This window comes from Trematomus bernacchii, unplaced genomic scaffold, assembly GCF_902827165.1.
Source record: "Trematomus bernacchii unplaced genomic scaffold, fTreBer1.1, whole genome shotgun sequence".
Lineage (NCBI taxonomy): Eukaryota > Metazoa > Chordata > Actinopteri > Perciformes > Nototheniidae > Trematomus > Trematomus bernacchii.
The window spans coordinates 4505536-4526571 of NW_022987727.1; the positions used below are offsets into that span (position 1 = coordinate 4505536).

The 21036-nt window shown below is 40.7% G+C and overlaps 1 protein-coding gene across 6 annotated transcripts; it reads left to right on the forward strand.

Moving 5' to 3' along the window:
- Positions 1-15: 15 nt before the first annotated feature.
- Positions 16-18066, forward strand: klhl17 (kelch-like family member 17). Of its 6 annotated transcripts, none has more exons than XM_034144855.1 (12): positions 16-209; positions 2547-2796; positions 3460-3605; positions 3722-3943; positions 6031-6147; positions 6297-6528; positions 7108-7252; positions 8120-8287; positions 8490-8578; positions 8734-8807; positions 8949-9130; positions 15706-18066. In XM_034144855.1, the coding sequence occupies exons 2-12, from the start codon at positions 2583-2585 to the stop codon at positions 15932-15934; spliced, it is 1818 nt and encodes a 605-aa protein (XP_034000746.1). In that variant the 5' UTR covers positions 16-209; positions 2547-2582; the 3' UTR covers positions 15935-18066. The 6 variants fall into 6 exon arrangements, with proteins under 6 accessions (XP_034000746.1, XP_034000745.1, XP_034000748.1 ...); XM_034144854.1 differs by lacking the exon at positions 16-209 and adding an exon at positions 318-2450; XM_034144857.1 differs by lacking the exon at positions 16-209 and adding an exon at positions 318-2450 and having other exon boundaries at positions 6297-6510.
- Positions 18067-21036: the final 2970 nt, after the last annotated feature.

The window sequence follows — 21036 nt, forward strand, 5'->3', positions numbered from 1 at the left end:
CAGTGCACACAAGAACAAGCAGTGTTATGATGCTGCACGTGAATTTGTATTAAATGAACAGCTGCATCCATGAGATACAGTTTGCTGACGAATCGCAGATCAAGGATCTTGCTTTTTAGGTTATAATCGGTTGGGTTACCACAAAGCTGGGCAAGTTTAAAAACAGGAGGGTATCATTGCTGTCACATCGACACCGACGACGGCTGGTGGTGAGTCCTTCAGAGCTAACATTAGCTACCACTAACCAGCGCCATATAGCATTGGTTATACATATGCAACAAATTAAGCAGCCGTGACTTTTATTTTATTCAAACAGAAGAAAAACAAATTCAGTGTCAACAAGTGTATCGCCTTGGAATTGTATGATTATAAACAGTCCAACCTTTTGGAAAATTGGGTTTGTGTCTTGTACGCTGTTTGTTTGATTTGTTGACCGGGGTAACCGAGGCGGGGGTGGTTCAGGTTCTGACCAATCATGGAGCTTTTAAGTAAAACCCCGCCTTTCGCACTCGCCTAGATTCTTTTATCGAACGCACTTCCGCACTCTGACCAGACAAAAGGGGATGCTTAAGGTAGTATGTGTCACGTCAAATTATAAACGAATACCCATTACAAATGTTTGACATTTGGATTAAGAACAGCTTCCTGTGTATTTCTAAAGTGCAACACCTGCCTCACTGCACCATATTTCAGCATAGCTTTTTTCACCGCCGGCAATTTCAGGTCCACCTTAACAAACCGATGTCAGCTTTCATGCAGTTTTTTTTGCATTGACGTCAACCGCATACAGCACGAAACGGAGGCTTTCTTCTTATTTCGTATGTCTGAGTCAGAATATGGACAAAAATCCAGACACTGGTAACACTTTTAAACCAATCTGACTGCGACAGCTGATGATTTATCTCCCATCACTGTGAGGAAGATACTGCGTCCAAGGATAACCGCAACACAACCACCGGTAAAGGAATGACACATTCATTCTGCAGCAGCTGATAGCTGTTGTTATTCAAAATAGATGGAGTGGGTGTTGGGGTGAAACACCATTATGTCCAAAAAAGATTACAATGCAACATTTGTGTATCCATCAAGATTGTGCATGTCTGTTAAGAAGCCAGAGTCTTTGTGTGGATGCTAGGCAAGGTTTATAAGCCAGAGCGAGGAGAGATTTTAAGAGACAAGTCTGGGATGGACAGGACAAGTGCTTCACTCTGTTAGTTTTAACTGTGACAATTATTATATTTTTACTTCTTCCTCAACCTGCTGTTTATTCATGTCTGTATGCCACATTGTCTCATTATTATTCCCTGAGGCATGAGAGCAGATTGTTCCCTCACAGAAGAACATGGTTGGTGTGTTTTTGTGGTCCATTGTGTTTTGGAAAATGGGACCCCGGAGCTAGTCGCCAGGCAGCTGTGGTGACATATGAGATGATTCTCTGTGGGCAGTGCAGAGTAGTTGAAAGAGTGCCTCTGAACAGATGACAACATAATTATGAAGCATTTATACTAAATGAATTGTGTATTTAGCCCGAGAGAGACCTGCACTCAACTTAAGAAGACTCAATTACATGTGTGTTGTGTTTTTAGCTTAAGTGTTTTATTAATTGGCCTCAAACTGATCAATATTCTTCATTTACGAGTCAGTGGTGGCTGTCTGTGTGTTCTCATAGACTTGTGTTATCGTCAAACAACCTCCTCCTTAAATATACACAAACATGAATAATGAATTTAAAATGAAAAGCATCTCCAGAGGGCACTTAAGGATATTTTATCCATACATTATGTGGAGGCTCTCCATGAAAGAAGTTTGGAATAACTGGCTTATACTTGCTCATATGCCCTTTTCTTCACACCTGTAATGTATCCAATTCAGTATGTTGGAGTCAATATTATTTTTCCTGATGTGTGTTTAGGCCTGTGATGTACTAGTCTGGTTAACCTCCATCTAGTATTAGCATTAGTGCATCCTAAATAATATTCATCAGACTACAACTCCTAAGATAACGCGTGACAAGGGTTATGCAACATTTTGAAGTGCGCTCTCCATCAGAGAGTCTGTTGGATGAGTACAAGGGAAAGGGCTAACTCAGGCTACATCCTCCTCTCCTCCTGCCCTGCCTAACCAAAGGCTGCAGCTGGGGTGAGGTTTGGGGGTTTCACAGCTAATTCTGGTGGAAATACACTTGATAACGGGAGTCATTGCAACTAAATAAACCACGACTGTCCAATAGATTAGAAGCATGCATTGATACAAACCAGTAGAGTATGAGTAATAATGACACCCGGTGTCAAATATTCAGGCCAGCCAACCTACTACACTTTGCAACTCTACTGAGATTTCTGTCATGCTAGTTGGCTTCCTGCCACAGCTGTCAGGACGGTCACTATCACAGAAACAATAGGTACAATGATTGCTCAGGACACCTGTCATAACACCTCCCAGCAGATCAAGTAAGCGTTGCAGGTTTTCTGATGACAAAATACATTTTTATAAGTTAATGACATTGGTATAAACTGGCATGAAAATGTTTTTTCTGTTAATTCCAGTTGCGGCCAAGGCAAGAGCCAGCAACGTCCAGCACCATGATGGAGGGGGGCATGCAGCTGCTCAACCGCGATGGCCACAGCATCTCACACAACTCTAAGCGCCACTACCACGACTCCTTCGTGTCCATGAACCGGATGCGACAACGTGGCCTGCTGTGTGACATTGTGCTGCATGTCTCTAACAAAGAAATCAAGGCGCACAAAGTGGTGCTGGCATCCTGCAGCCCCTACTTCCACGCTATGTTTACCAGTAAGTTCAGTCTGTCTCTGCTTAGTTTTGTGTTTTTATCCCTGAAACCCATGCAAGCACAGCATGTTTCATGCCTCAGACACATTAAGCTCGTTGCATCATTTGGCTCTGTTGCTCAGAGTTTGATGGCCCAACAATGTGTGCAGTGAAGGTCACCTCATCCTTTTAGCATCAAGGCTTCCTTCCCCCTTTTCCTGTCTGGGGCACAGGTGGTCAGTTGAGGTGTGTGTTGAGTTTTACATTTCCTCTTATTACTAGAGTCGTGTGAGGGTACAATGGGTCTCCAGATATTCACTTGTCTGGCTTTCAGACTCAACTGCTAGGATACTTCTTGTCGGACCCAGTCACTTAGATCATTTGAACAGAATCTGCACATCTTTCACGATCGTCAAAACAGCAAAATCACAGTTTCTCTGTAGATATGTGCTTGTAATATCTGCTAATGTATAAGTGATGAAACATTTGCTTGTCGATAAGTGCTGAAAAATGAATTTGAATTTTATCAAAGTCGAATATTGAATCATACAATATATATAATATATATATGAATAGCAAGAATGGCAACATTTGTTAAATGTGAAATATTTTTCTAAATTCTGTATAAATCAGGGACTGTCATGTGTCAGCATGATTAAACAGTGATTTTTTACTCACATGTAACAGCTCTCATTCTGTGCGTTCATGCAGACGAGATGTCGGAGAGTCGGCAGACCCATGTGACCCTCCATGACATCGACTGTCAGGCTCTGGAGCAGCTGGTCCAGTACGCCTACACAGCAGAAATTGTGGTTGGGGAAGGAAACGTGCAGGTAAGGTAGAAGATTTTAGATTTATAGACAAGAATGTGGAAAAATACTTTTAATTTGACCTCATTTATCAAAGCGCAAACATACTCACTGTGTTTCCACCTGTAATTGCACTCTAGACGCTGCTCCCAGCAGCAAGCCTGCTGCAGCTCAACGGGGTGCGGGACGCCTGCTGTAAGTTCCTCCTCAGCCAGCTGGACCCCTCCAACTGCCTGGGCATCCGAGGCTTCGCTGACACGCACTCCTGCAGCGACCTGCTCAAGTCCGCACACAAGTATGTCCTGCAGCACTTTGTGGAGGTTTCCAAGACAGAGGAGTTCATGCTGCTGCCGCTGAAACAGGTAAGAGTGATGTAAGGTCGATGCTTTTTCCATCTCCTGCTGTGTCCCACTGGTGCTTTTAAAGGGTTTAATGGTGCTATATTCATCATCTGAAACAGTTGTTGTTAAATCTGCATTCTGGTAACTGTTATTGTCAACGGCTAGCCATGAGGTTGAGCAGCCTTGTTATATACAGTCGTCATGGGGGAACATGGGTATGAAAGTAGAATTTTTTTTTTTCTATTTAAAAGCCACTAGACCACAATATGTCCTGACCAGACCTGGCTCAGCTTACTATGAGACATTGGTTGGGATTCATATTACTTTAAAGGTTTTATATGGGTCATTCAGAGCATGAATATAGCAGCACACAACTATTTGCTATGTAAAGATATAGTAGAGTAATCCTGAGCAGAGAATGAAGTCACGCTCTCTCTCTGTGTGTTTTGTTTTGGTAGCTGGGCTGTACGTGCATGCGTGAATATTTGATCCTTTATTGCTTCTTATATTTTTCGTTAGCCTCACAATACGAGACTGCATTTAAAAAACCAGAAGGTGATACTTTTGCTCTAGTCAGGTGTGAGTTCAATGTGTTTGTGTTAATCTCTCAATAAGGGAGATAACTGCATCATCTGTCATATGATATGGTGTTTGTTTCAAACAAATACCTTGCCAGACTGGAAGTATCCAACACCCACCACTATCATTTTCCCATTATCTTGTTGCCTCTCCGAGGAACAATCCCCACTGCACTGAAGAGCTTGTGCTCTATGATAGTAAATCACACTCTCTCTGCATTTGGAATTCAAAGCCCTGAATACAATCCGAGTGTGCAGTGTCCATTTAAACACTCAAAGTTAAGCTGCACAAAAACAGATACAAATGTATTTTGTCGGTTTCTGTTCTTCTGCTCTCTATTTCCTTTAGCTCACTGTCCCCGGCTCTTCTGTGTCCGTCATAATTCTGCGTCAGATTTAGATTCATGTACTGGCTGCTCCAAACAACCAATGGAGCTGTTAAATATCCCCCATATTTATTTTGGTGTTAGGTGAAGGAAGTGACAAGGCATGGCAGGGTTATCTGCTTTGGTTTTGTTTCACTGATGTAGCATCACATGGAGGATAATTTAAAGACAACACATCCTAATTACTGTGTGTGTTGTGTATAAAGACATAACAAACATCTTTATTCAGCCCAAACTGCTTTTTCATTCATACAGTCCTGATGCCAGACTACAAAAACAGTTGATACACTCGTAATCCCAATCTCCTCCACACGCGTGCACACACACACAAATGTATGTTTGTGTATATGTGATGCAGTGTTTACATATGCAGAGGTAAGGCAGGAGACTGCAGGGCGGGGCAGCAGTAACAGTAGCAGCAGTAGCAGCAGTAGCAGCAGCAGCAGTAGCAGCAGTAGCAGCAGTAGCAGCAGTAGCAGCAGTGGCAGCAGTATTTCTCTGTGTGACTTGGGATTAGTGCGGGCTGTTCCTGGGAGGCTGCTAACTGTTGCCCTGATCTGCCCTGGACAGGCAGGACAGCTGCAGCAGCTGGCTGCTCTGGCCCCACCCAGCCAGCCAGCTTTGGGTTGATCTGGGAACAGTGCCAGCCAGCCACTCAGACTGCAGCACTCGCTGTGCCACACAACCATAAGTAGTGGGAATTTATACTGTATACACTCAATGCTATATTTCCTAAATATATCACAGCACCACTACACGCATACTGACCTAAATATGACACATACGCATTTACGTGTGAATGTTAAAATTGGTAACGGAAATTATTGTGTGTCCGCTTTATTTTAAATGTGATGATCCTATTTGATTAGCAGAAACAGACCGCTTCCCATCCCTCTCAAATATCAGTCTGAATAAAGTAAAACAAATTAAGGAAGCGAGGCTGACAAAGTCATTTACAACACACAGGAAATAATGCAGTTTTTTTGCCAGATTAACTTACTTCCTGCTTGTTGTCATGTTTTTGTCCCTCTCATGCTTTTTTGATGGTAAAAGTTTAATTAAAGGGACCATGCTTTTCAGGTTAAAAGTTGCTCTTTTAAATGATTACATGATATGTCTCTGTCCATCTGCTTTGTCTATCCAGGTCCTGGATTTGATCTCCAGTGACAATCTCAATGTGCCATCAGAAGAGGAAGTGTACCGGGCTGTGTTGAGCTGGGTGAAACATGATGTAGATGGACGTAGGCAGCATGTACCTTGGGTAAGACTTCCTTACTTATCTTATTTCTGAACATCTAATGATTTTCATGACTTAATGATTTTAGCTTGACTAAACTCTGTCTAAAATAAGTCCTCTACAAAATGTCCTCCTTAGCCTAATTCAATCCGACAATCTCTCTCTTCTGTTAGCTGATGAAGTGTGTGCGGCTGCCACTGCTGAAGCGCGACTTTCTGATGAGCAACGTGGATACAGAGCTGTTGGTGCGTCACCACTCGGAGTGCAAGGACCTTCTGATCGAGGCTCTAAAGTACCACCTGATGCCCGAGCAGAGAGGGGTCCTCGGCAACAGCCGGACGCGCCCACGACGCTGTGAGGGCGCTAGCCCTGTGCTCTTCGCCGTTGGTCAGTGTGCCCCTGAAGGTACCCACTAGGGTACACTTTGACCACACTTTAATTAACTTTAGCTTCTGACGTCACTGCAAGCATCCATATTTTTACAGCTGGGAGATACAAATGTAAAATATAACAGTTAAAATATTTTCAAGTTCTAAGTGGGTGCCTTGCAGTAAAGTGAAAAACTAGTTTAACCTTATATGACGGTTATGGCTAAAAGATATGAGCAATGAATGCCACTTAATATTGCTTACTTTTATTAAGAGATCATATATTTTTCTTTTTGTATCCTGCACTGAGCCTAGCAGTGAACCCAAATCTCAGCCAAAATCATCTCAAAACCTGGCATCTTGAAAAACATTTCTCTGAAATGAATCAGAATCAGAATACCTTTATTAGTCCCACAGAGGGGAAATGTACGTTGTTACAGCAGAAAAAGAGCCAAAGACAGCTTAATGTTACGTAGAAGCATGCATAAAAAAGTAGAAGTAGTAAAATGTTCCTTTACTATCGGTTATCTGTTCCTTTTTTAGATGTTCATATTTACTTTACTGCTGGACGTCAAAGCATTGTTATTCACCATATTGTTTTTCTTTGTGTCTGCAGGTGGTGGCAGCCTGTTTGCCATTCATGGAGACTGCGAGGCGTATGACACCAGGACTGATCGCTGGCACATGGTGGCGTCCATGTCCACTCGGCGTGCACGGGTGGGAGTGGCAGCCATTGGGAATAGACTTTACGCTGTTGGAGGGTAAGTGGTGAGATTTATGGTGTTGGCCTCTGACCCAAAACGAATTAACCCACCATCTCATCTCCAACTCAAATACTACATTGTATGATAAGAACTAAATCTGCCTTTTACAAAGAGGAAGCTTAAACATGTGTATGATACACGTAAAATAATCTTGAGGGATGATTATGCAAAACTGCTTTTTCCTTGTGCTCCTGATCAAAGTGCTTGTTCTGTTTTTGGCTTTCATCAAAACTAAAAGTATTTTTAACTTGACTCTTTTCTCATTGGCCTTTTTTGTGTTCTTTCAGAGATAATTAAAAAAATTGAAATCTGTATTTTTCAAACATGCCCTTATTTTCCTATGTTACCAAGTGACCATTAGGGAAACATTTTTGTAATTGGCCCAGTATTGAGAAAGAAAGCTGCAGACAGAGGCACAAAACAGGCTGCAATGCAATATGTTTTTCTCACTGACAAGCTCAGATTGTTATTATTTGCGCCAGGATGGAAGGGAAAGGACCCTCCAGAGAAATAAACAGTTTTCTTTACCTTTCGCTTGGTCATCCCTTTGTTAATGTGCCATTTCACTTGTTACCAAAATATAATGGTTAAAACCTCATTTTGTATCAAGCAATAGGTAAAGAAAAATGTTTTGTGTCTCTGTAGTACTGTCCTTTCCATAAAGTTGTCAGAAGCTTATAGTTAAAATCTTACAGTGTCAAAAACAAACCATTTTAAGTATAACTTTCCTGATCGATTACATCACAACCTTTTTTTCGTGGATGCAGCGTTGAAAAATAAATAAGGTATTCTTTGAGGCAAAATGCTTCCACGTCAGTCATCGAAAAGCCTTTTTTTAATGTATTTATATCCACATCCCCTCAGGTATGATGGCACCTCAGACCTCGCTACTGTAGAGTCCTACGACCCCATCACTAACTCCTGGCAACCTGAAGTTTCCATGGGAACAAGGCGGAGCTGTTTGGGTGTAGCGGTCCTGCATGGCCTGCTGTACGCTGCTGGAGGTTATGATGGAGCTTCCTGCCTTAATAGGTACACACAAACTAACATTTTGGCAATGAATGCTGAACATCTTGATACTTTAAAGCTAGATTTGCTACATTGTTGATTCCTGTTACATCTTTTTGGTTTGACTTGATCCTGTTTTGCCAGGTCATAAAGACCTTTATCTAAATAGGGCGGTCTTTCAGTGTCATTATATCAAATAAAAGTTAGTATTTTTCTCCTCTTTTAGTGCAGAGCGCTACGACCCTCTGACCAGTACCTGGACATCTATTGCTGCCATGAGCACCCGTAGGAGATATGTCCGAGTAGCAACTCTGGGTAGGAAGGAACCTTCTTGAAAACATAATATGATGGACTGTATGTTTATGTTTCACTGTCTGCATTTCTATGTCTGAAATCAAGAGGGAGTTACAACTTTGTTATTTAACTGCCAATATTTACATTTTGAATGTTTACTCCCCTTCCCCCTGCAGATAGCAGCTTGTTTGCAGTGGGAGGTTACGACAGCTCCTCACATCTTGCAACGGTGGAAAAATATGACCCCCAGGTGTGTTGTTGCATGTTGTTAAATGTATCATCAAAAAAGCTTGTTTGTTGCCAGCACTAACTGAATGCAGAGAAGAAAAGTGCTCAACAGTTGTATCTATAAACATGCGACTAATGCTCAGTCTCTTGATATAATGAACAGAGCAACACATGGACAGCCATTGCCAACATGCTGAGTCGGCGCAGCAGTGCCGGGGTGGCCGTGCTGGACGGCATGCTGTATGTCGCAGGAGGCAACGACGGCACCAGCTGCCTGAACTCTGTGGAGCGGTTCAACCCCAAGGCCAACACCTGGGAGGGAGTGGCCCCCATGAACATACGCAGGTCAGCCTGCACCCACAACTCATATTAGTACAAACAGATTAATCAAGCCCAGGTACAGTGGCAAGATGTAAATGGATGTATTTAAAACACAGCTCCAACAACCATAAATGATGTGGCAAATACAACATGTGTTGCTGTCACAACTCACTTTAAACATGAAAGAGTGAAACTCCATAATAAGCTCTGCAGAGATAAATGTCTGACTGGGAAGACCCCCTTTGAAGTTGTGAAAGATGAGAGCCACCAGAGCAATTAATGAAGCAACTTGCAGCCTAATGTACTCCTTACTATAATATCACAAACATAGAGATGCCTTTCAATAAGTTTAAATACTTAAGAAAAAGAGATAGCCACTTTCATTGGGGAGACGATGAAATATGAAACAGGTCCTGGGAGGAATCCAGGGAATGTATTTAGTGAGACACATCTTTGCCAACTTAGCCATGAGGACGACCCGGTTCTACTATTTAATTCAATTAAATAATTAATTGGCAACATTGCCAAAGCGTCAAGTAATTATGGGATTAAAAAGAAGATGTATTATTTATTAAATCAAGAATATAACAGAAATGGCACTGGTTCAAATCACAGTTACTAACTGCTGTAATGCATTGCCCTCAAATGCACTCAAGATTTTTGTTTAGGCTTGCCCAGCTTTATCGTCTCTTTTTAGGCTTCTTAACAACTTGACATCCTTATGAGGGAGGGGGGCCCGTCTGTTCTTTAGTAACACTGTGATAACTCCAGTTTTGCCTACAGCTGAATAAAAGATAACATCTATTTTACAAAGGCTAAAGAATACAATTGTCTGTGTAGAGCAGGGGTGCCCAAACTACGGCCTACGGCCCGGGGGCCAACTGTGGCCCGTGGTCCACTTTTAATTGGCCCGAAGCAAATTCTAAAAGTATTATGGAATATAGCCGACACATGAAACTTGTGTTTGTTTTATATTGTAGTTCTTAAATGCATATGTAAAAATATACAATGAGTATTCATATGTTAATAACAGGGTTCGTATGGGTGCTGGAAATCCTTGAAAATGCTTGAAATTGTACGAGGTGTTTTCAAGTTTTGAAAAGTGCTTGAACTTTGGGAATGGTGCTTGAATTTGGGATAAAGTGCTTGAAATTGTAAATGCTTTACTTCGCTTTTTAGATTAAAAGAAAATAAAGAAGTCGGAGCGCGCTTAATTGCTTCGCTTTTACATAAAACAGCTCTGCTCCGGCCTTCCCGCGCTATGCGCGTGACCTGCAAGTGTTTTTCTTACGTATGACCTGGGCATTCTGATGAGTGATAGATGACAGTATGCCAGGAGGTTGCAGTTTCAACGAGCGTTGGCTAGCAGAAGACAAATACAAGCCATGGCTAAGACGAGGGTCAATCCCACGAGTAGCCTCCTGCAAAGTTTGAAAAAAATAACGATGGGAGAGTATGCGCTGACGAGCCACATGAAAGGTACGCCGTAGTAGAGCATTTTAGATTAGGCTAACTTTGCATGTTACGTTTGTTTAAGCTAACGTTAGCAAGCTGAATAGCGAACTCGATGAGGGATAATGATAATTGCAGGGGACAATCATTTCAGAGGAGCGTACCTATTGGCGCGTCCCCACAATTACTAGTACTATTAGTACTTTTCCCACAATAGTTCATCAGAACTCAGATATATTTGCGTTCACACCAAAAAGCCCCCTGAACTAAATTAGTTCATCAGAACCATTTGTACCCCCTTTTCAGTCCCTGCTAGAGAGCAGGAACTTTCGTGGGAGAAAAAGGTTCCTATGTCTGATTGGCTGGGCGGATTGCAAACCACGCCCCGTAAAACTCCCAAAACGTTTTGTGAAGCCTCCATTTTATTATCCTCGCATTAGCATTATTAGCATTAGCATTAGCCCAGCGCACAAACGCAGAGAGACTAACTTATGGCAACACAAAAGAAAACATGGGAGTGGTGGAGATGAGGAGGTGTTGGCGTTCTGGCGATTTACTCGGAAGGCTTCAGTAGAAGCTGCTGGGAGTCCCCAACTCCGGGGACTTCCGACCGGGGACTTCGGGTGGCAGTATATGCCGTGAAGTGGTTTGCGGCCTGCCAGTAAACCCAAAGCAGAAGAAAAAGAAGTGACGTCAGCGGCTTCATTTGCCTAATCCACCCCCAGGAACTCATTGCGGTGTGAACGCGATCTGCTTTAGTTCATCAGAACTAAAAGAGTTCTCATGAACTGAGTTCTCATGAACTATTGTGGGAAAAGAACTTGGTGTGAACGCCCCTTATGTTATGTGCGTTACATTCGCCATCCTGTGGTGTTCAGAGGATGAAGCACTCACTGTTGTAATTCAACCCAGTCTCACGGCATTTCGTGTTATAGTCACGAAATATAATCTATTGATTCGACACAGAGCGATTTTAAAAGCAATGTATTTCTACTGGTAGTATGTTTCGTGCCTAAACCAAATGTGACTTGCTCTATCGAAATCAGTCACATTGACCCGAAGACACATTTTCGTTTGTATTACTGGTCTGGGGGAAGCTCGCGAGTGTGTGTTTGAGTATTTTTGCATTTGTGTGTATTGTGTTTGTGTACCGGGGAAACACTCACAAGAAACACCGGTTGTTGTTATGCCTGCTGTGACGTCAAGTTACTCCGTTCTCCACTTGTAATTATGCCGTTACAAGCTTCAGAGTTGTATTTATCATCTGAATTTGCCGAAACAAGTTTAATATTCTGAAAGCCAAGACTTTGTTTATTTGAAAACAGATGAAAACAAACTGTCCCGGACCCTGTCGTGTTATCTATGATTACTATACGCCTTAACTGGCAGAGTGCGGGTTGAGAGGTGCCTCTTGAGAGGCAAAAATGCCAAAAATGCCAAAAATGTATTTATCATGAGATTTTGGCAATAACAGTTTCATATTCTGAAAGCCAAGACTTTGTTTATTTAAAATCAAACAAAACACCCGAACCCTGAAGAACTAGTTTTTTTTACACAAATCCACGTTTATTTTTAAATGAGCCGTTGCGACTTTTGACTGATTTCGAAAAAAATATATACAGATTTCAGTATTCTGAGGCTCTGAGCCCAATTTATTTTCCTCACAGACGGCAAAAAAAGCCTGACATTATACAATTTAAAATAAAAACAATAATCGTGGCTTGATATTGAGTAAGAACATGTTTTTATGAACCACACAGCTTCTGGTCTTCCAAGACCCGACCGGACAAAAAGACGCAGGCACGAAACACACTACCAATAGAAATACATTGCTTTTAAAATCGTTCTGTGTGACACGAAAAAAAAGGGGAAAATCGTGTTGGTGAACACGATTCAATAGATTACATTTATTTCGTGAGAATATAGTTAAAGTAGCGACAGTAAAAGTATCAGAATAATATATATGATATGTTTTATAATGATTGATCATTAAAGTGTTATCAAAGCTGGTAAAGGTGCAGCTAGTTTGAATGCCTTTGTATACTGCAGGGTAGCTTGTGGATTTACTCCAGGTGGAACTAAAGTCTGATTTAACACTTGATTATATTTCACATCATTATTCAAATCTGTAAAGTAACTAAAGGTATTAAATACATGTAGTGGAGTACAAGTACACCATTTACCTCTGACTTATGTTTACTGCCAAGCTAAAAGTACCTCAAAAATAGTAATCAATAATGTATTGAAAAGTTATTTGGCTGATTGTTTTATATTGGCTCAGCCAGGTTATATGGGATGCCCAGTCTACGTACAGATGGGTCACTCATTTTGAAATATTAAACTTAGTTTTCTTTTCTTTAATTTTTCATCCTCATGTAGAATGCTATTATGAAACACACATTTGGTTGTTTATAGCATAAAGAACATCTGATTTAATGTGAGGTAGGGAAATAATCATTTGAGTATAAGTATGTGTATATAAATATGTAATTTACAACAGCTGTAAGATGCTTGAAAATGCACCTTGAAAAAAGTGCTTGAATTTGACTTTGGAAAAGGTGTAAGAACCCTGTAATAAGCACAATTTTCTAATAAATTCAGTCAATTAAAATTGAAAACGTTTTCTTAGTTAAAGGTAGGGTAGGTAAGTTTGAGAAACTGGCTCGAGATACACTTTTTGTTATATTCCATGGAATGCTCTTAACATCCCGATAGCAATGAATATCTTAAGTGCTTTGACAAAAAATCCATATCATTTTAGCCGGCCCGGCTAAAATAACTGGATGGCCTACCTGCCTGTCAGCCTTCCATCTGTGCACAAACTTATCTCGTGCCCTCATTGGTCATGTGCGCGTTCGTGTGTGTTGGAGGAGGGGCTCTGAAAGGAAGTGGCAGATTTTCTCCGGTTGTGTATTTTCAAATTCTAGCGATATCGAGCCGGTTTCTCAAACTTACCTACCCTACCTTTAATAAGAAAAAAAAAGGTTCCCCTGCTGCGGTTATTTAGCTCTGTTAAAAATCTTTACTCTTCATGGCGTAGGATTTGGGGCATTCATTCTAAAACCCTCTTACGGCATAAACATAAAATGACCTATTTTCCAAAAGTCGGCTCTTCATTATTTATTAGAAAATAAAACTTGTGCGGGTGATTAAAGCAGGCAAGCATGCACCCACTCACAGCATTGTATTGATACGAGAGGAACGGCATCAGGGAGAGAGATTTAGAGATGTAGAAGTCTTGGATTTGAGGACACATCAGCAGATTAAATTGTTATCTAGGCCTTTAGACACACACACACACACACACACACACACACACACACCCACGTCAGTATGCTGTAGGAACAGGGAAACCTGACAACAGTTGACTATGCGGCCCCATGAATAACCCATGTGTTAATCAGCTGTGTGGCTTTCAGTTCTTTTCTTATCCAGTTGCTAGGAGGCTCCATTTCACAGTTCAAAACATCAAGCTGTATTGCCCATTAATCTATCACTGTTTTAAACCATTTTACCTATGTGCCAATGTGAAAATATTGTAGATTAATTGGAATAAGTACAGAAAAAGAGTTGTGTCTCTTAAATGACCCACTTTCCCATTGGTCCACTGATACAATTAATTTTTAACTGAAGTATTATTCCTGGTGTCCTCCAACAGTGTGGCACAGAAAGAACCCTCCCTTGTGATAATGATGAGTTACTGCCATAATAATAGAGCTTTGTCTTTTTAATTAAATCCTAGCAGTTGTATTCTTATCTGCACATCACATAAGAGGCTTCTCAATTCTTAAATTTCCCCTCCTCGACTCCTATCCTCGTGAGTTAGTCCCGCCCACAGGAGATGCGAGCGGAGGAGTCGAGGAGGGGAACCGAGGAGAGAGGAGGGGAAGCAGCAGGCGGTTAGAGAAATGAGAACTCCTCTCCTCTGAGCAGTCATTTTAAAGAGACGTCCGTTAATGATGACAGGAGGCACAGCAGCACTCTGTCTGATGGACAGATGTGTTCATGACGACTTATATATTTACAGTGCGGTATAATGAGACAATAACAGGCTACAGATGCGGACATATACACACACATATATTTATATAAATATATACCATTTAAAGTATGAGAGCACTCTCATAATAACGTAACACAATCAGAGACTGGATATATCCCCCCTCCTCTCTCTGGTCGCTGAAATGGGGAATTGAAATTACGGGCCAAAAGTTGTATTAAAAGTAAGCATAGGACACCAAACCAACTGAGACCCGTCTGTCCGCCGCATCTACGCACTGTACAACACGCACCTACACACTGTACCACACACACACCTACACACTGTAGGCCTACCACACACACCTACAGCTCCTAAAGCATAATCAGGCTACAGCCGTTGTGTATTTTATTATGTGAAGCACTAAATGGTCTTAGAAAAATATCGACTCTTTGTTTGTAGATATCTACTAAACTACAGCATACAAATACAGAGAGTAGGCCTGTTATACTGAGTGATATATATTTTACACACTGCTCTGCTTTCTGCACGGACCTCACAGCTGTTCTCACTGGAAACATCGCGTCGCGATGAAAGCAGTTACTAAAATAATATCCAGGGGATGCATGCAGAGCTGTCATTGGCTGAGATAAGTCCGGCCGTGCGTCACGCCTCCACCGTTCCCGGAAATGCATCCGCGGAGGAGCTGTGGAGGATGCATCAGTGTATCCTCGATCATAGCTGCTCCAGAGAGCCTCCTCGATGCTCGATGCTCGGTCCTCGATGTGCATTTAGAGAAATTAGATGTCCTTCAACATGACTCATTTCCGGGTCACTACCGGAGGACCGAGGAGTCGAGGAGTCGAGGAGGGGAAATTTAAGAATTGAGAAGCCTCTCTTGTCTTGTCATTTTTCACTTTTTCTATGCAATTAGTGATAATGTGCATGCAGTAAAGTAGGCTCTATTATGTGAATGTGATGCAAAGCCCAGACTGCATCAACTGTAAAGGGGCTGCCTTAGTAGTTCGCTAGATTAAACAGAATACATGCTTATTATTTATTCCTGATAAAAGCTTAAGAAAGAAATACTGATGTGGTGTAAGAAAAATATGCCTCTCCAATACATGTGGAATTGATTGTACTGAATTAGTATTTTATCTATTATCAGGAGCACCCATGACCTGGTGGCTATGGATGGCTGGTTGTACGCGGTGGGAGGTAACGATGGCAGCTCCAGTCTCAACTCCATCGAGAAGTACAACCCGCGCAGCAACAAATGGGTTGCGGCCTCCTGCATGTTCACACGGCGCAGCAGCGTTGGCGTGGCTGTGCTGGAGCTGCTAAACTTCCCCCCTCCCTCTTCACCGACCCTCTCGGTTTCCTCCACAAGCCTTTGACACGGGGTCACCGCTTGGCTGCCCTCAGCCTCTGCTGCTACAACCCAGACTGGCTCTGGGAAGAGACGTAACTGCTCCGTTTAAGATGGGGAGGAGGTGGGAAGTGGACAGGTAACTGGATGGATGGAGGCTCCTGGCTTTGTTAATGTACAGTTTCCTCCAGAATTAGTGGCACTCTTCATTAAAACATGATGAAACTTTAATTTAAAAAAAAAAAAAAAAAAAATTGTTTATGTGCCCAGTATTCTCAAATATCATTTCTTCTTCTAAGTTCTACACATAACTATTAATTTTTCATAAAAATGTAAGATTCACCAAGATTTTAATATCATCGTCAAACCAATTTTACTGCTCTTTACCAAGTTTGCCATTAATTCTGAACTGCACTGTATTTAGTCTGGATGCCAGAAACTCCAGTGTACAGCTCCATCGTACAGATACCAGTTCATGCTCTCTTTAAGATGTTCCTGGATGTGTTACATTGACCGATCTTTCCTCAAGCTCCACTTTATTTCCCACCACTCTAGTGTTTGACACACTCATTGTGAAACGTGGCGGGCACTTAATTGTGTGTGATGTAAATGTTTTTTGATTTGTTGTCCTTTGCAATATTTTTCTTTTGAACGGGATTTTTGCAATAATGTACAAAAAAGAGAAAGTGAATGAATTTACTTTTGGAATGTAGCTGTTGACTCGGTATACCATGCATGTTTACATATCGGCATCAACTCCCAACAGGAGAATAAAATGTTGTAGTGCTCCTATGCCACACTAGGTGGCAGAAACAGGCAATGTGATAAACCCCTCCTACACTGCAAGAAAGCATGCTCACAGACAACAGAGAAGTTAGGCCCTCAGAACTATGAGTTTAAACCCTTTTTTTATAAACAGAGAATAATTATGTAGAAATATATGTATTTATAAAAATGTATACATTCTAATATATTCTGATTTAAAGATGGTTGAAGAAGGAAACAGATAAGACCTATGCCTATTTAAGAGTGTTTTTAATATATTTATTTAGGTGTGTGAAGTGCATATCTTTAACAGAGAAGACAAAGAGAATGTCCAAGTATGAGTGAGGTTGGAGTTTCTCCTTATTAAGGGGAATGATTGTTGCAATTTGAAATGAAGCATTTGATTTACATTTCTTCATGTTTCTTCGCTGCCACAAGCATGATCGCACATGAAACTGTACCTTATGTCTGCTACATTTGTGCAAAAATAATTTAGATGCTTGCAGAACTACAGACTAGTTAATGAAATGACTTTACATTGTCTTTATTCCTACTTATTTATTTATTTATTTTGAAAGTGGACATGAAGGTGGATTTAATCCTTGGACCCATGACAGTTCAACATGACATTGAAGCAGTTACTAGTTTACCTACTGTATACCAACACTTGACACTAATGAGTAATGCTGTTGACACTTGGTGCTGTCATATTTCATTCCATACATAATCAAGTGGTGTCTTGTTATATTACCTCATTGTTGAAATTGATCCAACTCTATTTAGAAACAACAGTACAATTAACAACAAATATACTGGCTATAGAAAATGTGATGGGTGACTTGGGAATGTCGCACTGAACTTGCATTGTCTAAAATAAATTGATTACTTTGAGTCGTCTAGACTCAGTTAATGCCTGAGTTCAGTTCAGTTCGTGTGTAGCGCAGTGATACTATTCCAAACTTCTGAGAAGTTGCCTTTTTTTTAAGGATTTTGTTGATCTGGTTCCGTTAATCTATAACTACCTTACTTTTCATTTGTTTGAGTGGACACATTAGAATAGGGGCTGTGATGGTCTTACAAACATGCTGATATTCTGTAAAAGTCGCTGTGGATCAGAGCAAGACTTTGAGTAGAAAGGCAGAGAAAACCACATAAGACTTTTGCCTCCATTCTGCTGATTGAACTGTAAATACAAAAGTTGCTCATCTTAAATCCGTTTGTGCAATTTCAATGTGACTGTAGCTTTTTTGAATTTTGTGTTCAATGTGGTGATACTTGTTTATTTATGGTATGTTTGTTATTTATGAGGAACTTTAAAATATTGCATTTTGCACTGTTGCGAAATGGAGCAATACACTGTAAAAAAAATGAAATAAAGACGTTTTCTGATGTGATTACTGGCTTGACAAGTTTGAACACATGTACACACTGGGTGGGAAAAAAGGTTAAACCTTTCTTGCTGCAGATTTGATCCCTGCATCTGCAAAAATGTCTCGCTGAATGTCGTTCAGGATTAGAGAAGCTGCTAAATTACCTAATAATAATATATAATATACAAACAAACACACTTAATGTTGTGTTGCTAGGACTGTTTGTTGCTAGGTTCACTATATGCTGTGGTTTGGTACCGTCACAACATTCTCCTCTTTCACATTGATCTAAGTAGACAGCTGAACACTCTCACTTTACCCTTCTTGACCTCAGTCGCATGGCATTCACACCTGTGGCTGTCTCTGCATACACTCAAACCTATCAACTCCCAGTCTCCCAAAACACGTAGAAACACAAGCCAAATTTACACAATCCAAAACACCTACAGCTTTGAATGGGGAAAAAAACACTTTACTCGTGGTGTTTGATCGCAAAAACAACGTTTTACATGTTTTTCCTCTCCATTATGGGAATTATGAAACATTCTTGTGAGTTTAGGTGATACTCTGGATTATTTTATTAATTTGTTTCATGAGAGACTATACAACTTTAAAACAATTGATGTTTAAACTGATATTAAAACCAAATAAAAGCTAAAATATATAGGCTTTTGAGGATTCCTAAGTGTGCGTGGACTGTGGCTGTGAGCCACCTCCACTGCTATGAGATGCTAATGAGTTTACAACCTGTCTGAATAAATGTGCTCACTCTGGAAGAGTAGCTGATCTGGGTGTGCGGACGGTTCTTTCAAGCATTCCTGCCACTGAAGTCTGTTCTCTTTCCCCTGGTGTCACCGCACAGCCTTTATCAGGCCGTGGAGAGGCCTCCCTCCTCTAAAGTGCCAACTGGAACACTACACATACCGTGAGAGGCCGTAAACTTTTTGAACGTCCGGTTTTATCCTTTAGATAAAACCGGGTCTGAAATGGAAACTTTCTCAACCCCATCAAAACTATTCAGGTCTGGACAGCCCATGTTAGTGTGTTAAAAGCAGAAAACTATTAAAGGCCTTAATGCTCCAGTAAAGCCAAAATCAAGATGTGTGCTTAGCAGCACAAAAGCCATGCAGTAAAGTAGCATCTACTGTAGAACATTATTCAAAAGGAAGCAACATTAGTGAGATATTTCAATTACAGTATCCATCAATATTGTGTCAGCTTAGAACAAGGTTAGAGATCCCGACAAAACCACTTAAAGGGAATGTTCAAGTTAATGTAAAGCAACTTACAGAAGCTGAAGAACATGCCGGGCAGCTAATTATTCAAAGAGCACAAAGACCAGAACATTTTTGAAAATGAAATTAATGAAATGTGGCACAGTAAAGGTTTAATGTAATCATCAAATGTCCTAAACAAAAGAAAAGAGCTCTGTTAAAAAACAACAACACTACTACATTACCAGTGTACATAAGTTGGACTTATATATAAAACATCAGATCAAATGTGAGTAGAAATGTAACTTTGATATGCGTCCATGTGATGCCCAAGGCGTTGCATGTTTATTCAGCAAATAATTATCACGGCACGTCTTTTTCTGTGTTCCTTTTAACAGACATCAGAGTTCCAGGGAAATCTTGCATCACAAAGCGAAATTACGCCCAATTTCCATCCATGTGTGTGCATGTCTGTATTTGCAACCTTGAAGTACACAATCTAAATACAATCTTCGTATTGATTAGTATACTCATGTCAACTTGAGGATTTAATCTACTACTATGTGTAATGTGTGTAAACACAACAGAGTTGAGAAATACATTTCCCCATGAGGAAAAATAAAGTGTGTCTTCTTCTTCTTCTTCTTAAATTGAGAAGTTAAAACGGTTTATCGGACTTTGACTGATCTTGCCTTCAAAGGAGAGCCAGTGTCCAATTAAGATTCCTTTATGGTCGTCCTGTGTGAGAACTTTGGCACGTCAGATTCTCTGTTGGACACCTGATGTTGGGGGCCTCATATCCAGACTCCGTTTTAGTGGCCTTAGGTGTGACTTTAGCACCGCTGCTCTTACCCGCTGAGTCTGGATAAACACAAGCGAGTGACTTCTTGGGGAGAGCCAAAGTTCATCCCACCACACATGGAGGGAATGACATTATGAAAATGGCATTTAGGTCTCTTCTTTTATATAGATGTGATATATATCATTAAAAGAAATATGAAGTTTAAGCTTTAAGGAAAACCCAAGTATCCTTTATATACATTGGATATATATAACACATTAAAGCAGAACTGTGCTCGATTACATATATTATTATGGTGAGCCCAGACTGAAAAAATACTTCTTAATAAAGTAATTGTTTTTTTCAATGTGAAACTATGTGGTCTTTTGTTAGGAAACAGCTCATTCAGGAACTGTGAGCCCCACCGTTTGAATGGGCTGTTTGTCTTTCTACATATAATGTTGCTTTTGGCTAGGCATCTGGTATTTCCCGTCCCCGTTGAGCAATGTGACACAAAACTGGAGAAGTGAGATCTACAGTAGTAATCTAAACTTCTAAACAACAGGCACATTGGGTGCTATTCAATCCTAAATGTAGGACCAAACTAGAGTCTAGGTTGTTTCAACAAGCTAGTTTGTACATTCCCACTAACTTTGTCCATCCACTTCTAACAAAACCATCCCAAAAGGCCTCACTTGAAATCTAGGCCACGAATTTGTCTTAACCCTATCAAGACAAATTAACATTAAATAGGGAAGCAGTTCCAGACAGTCTGTCTCTGAAAGTATTCATGATGTTGCAGTCAATTGTATGCGTGAAAAAGATAATGGAGGTAGGGGTGTTTTTTGTCTCCCAGTGTAATGGTGGGGAATAACAACAGCAACAAATGCAAAATTATTTTAAGAATTATTATATCAAGAATTTGGAAAGCTCAGGTTAACTCATGACTTGCCACCTTGGAGCTGTAAAAAATCAAACAAAATATTTAAGCAAACATGTT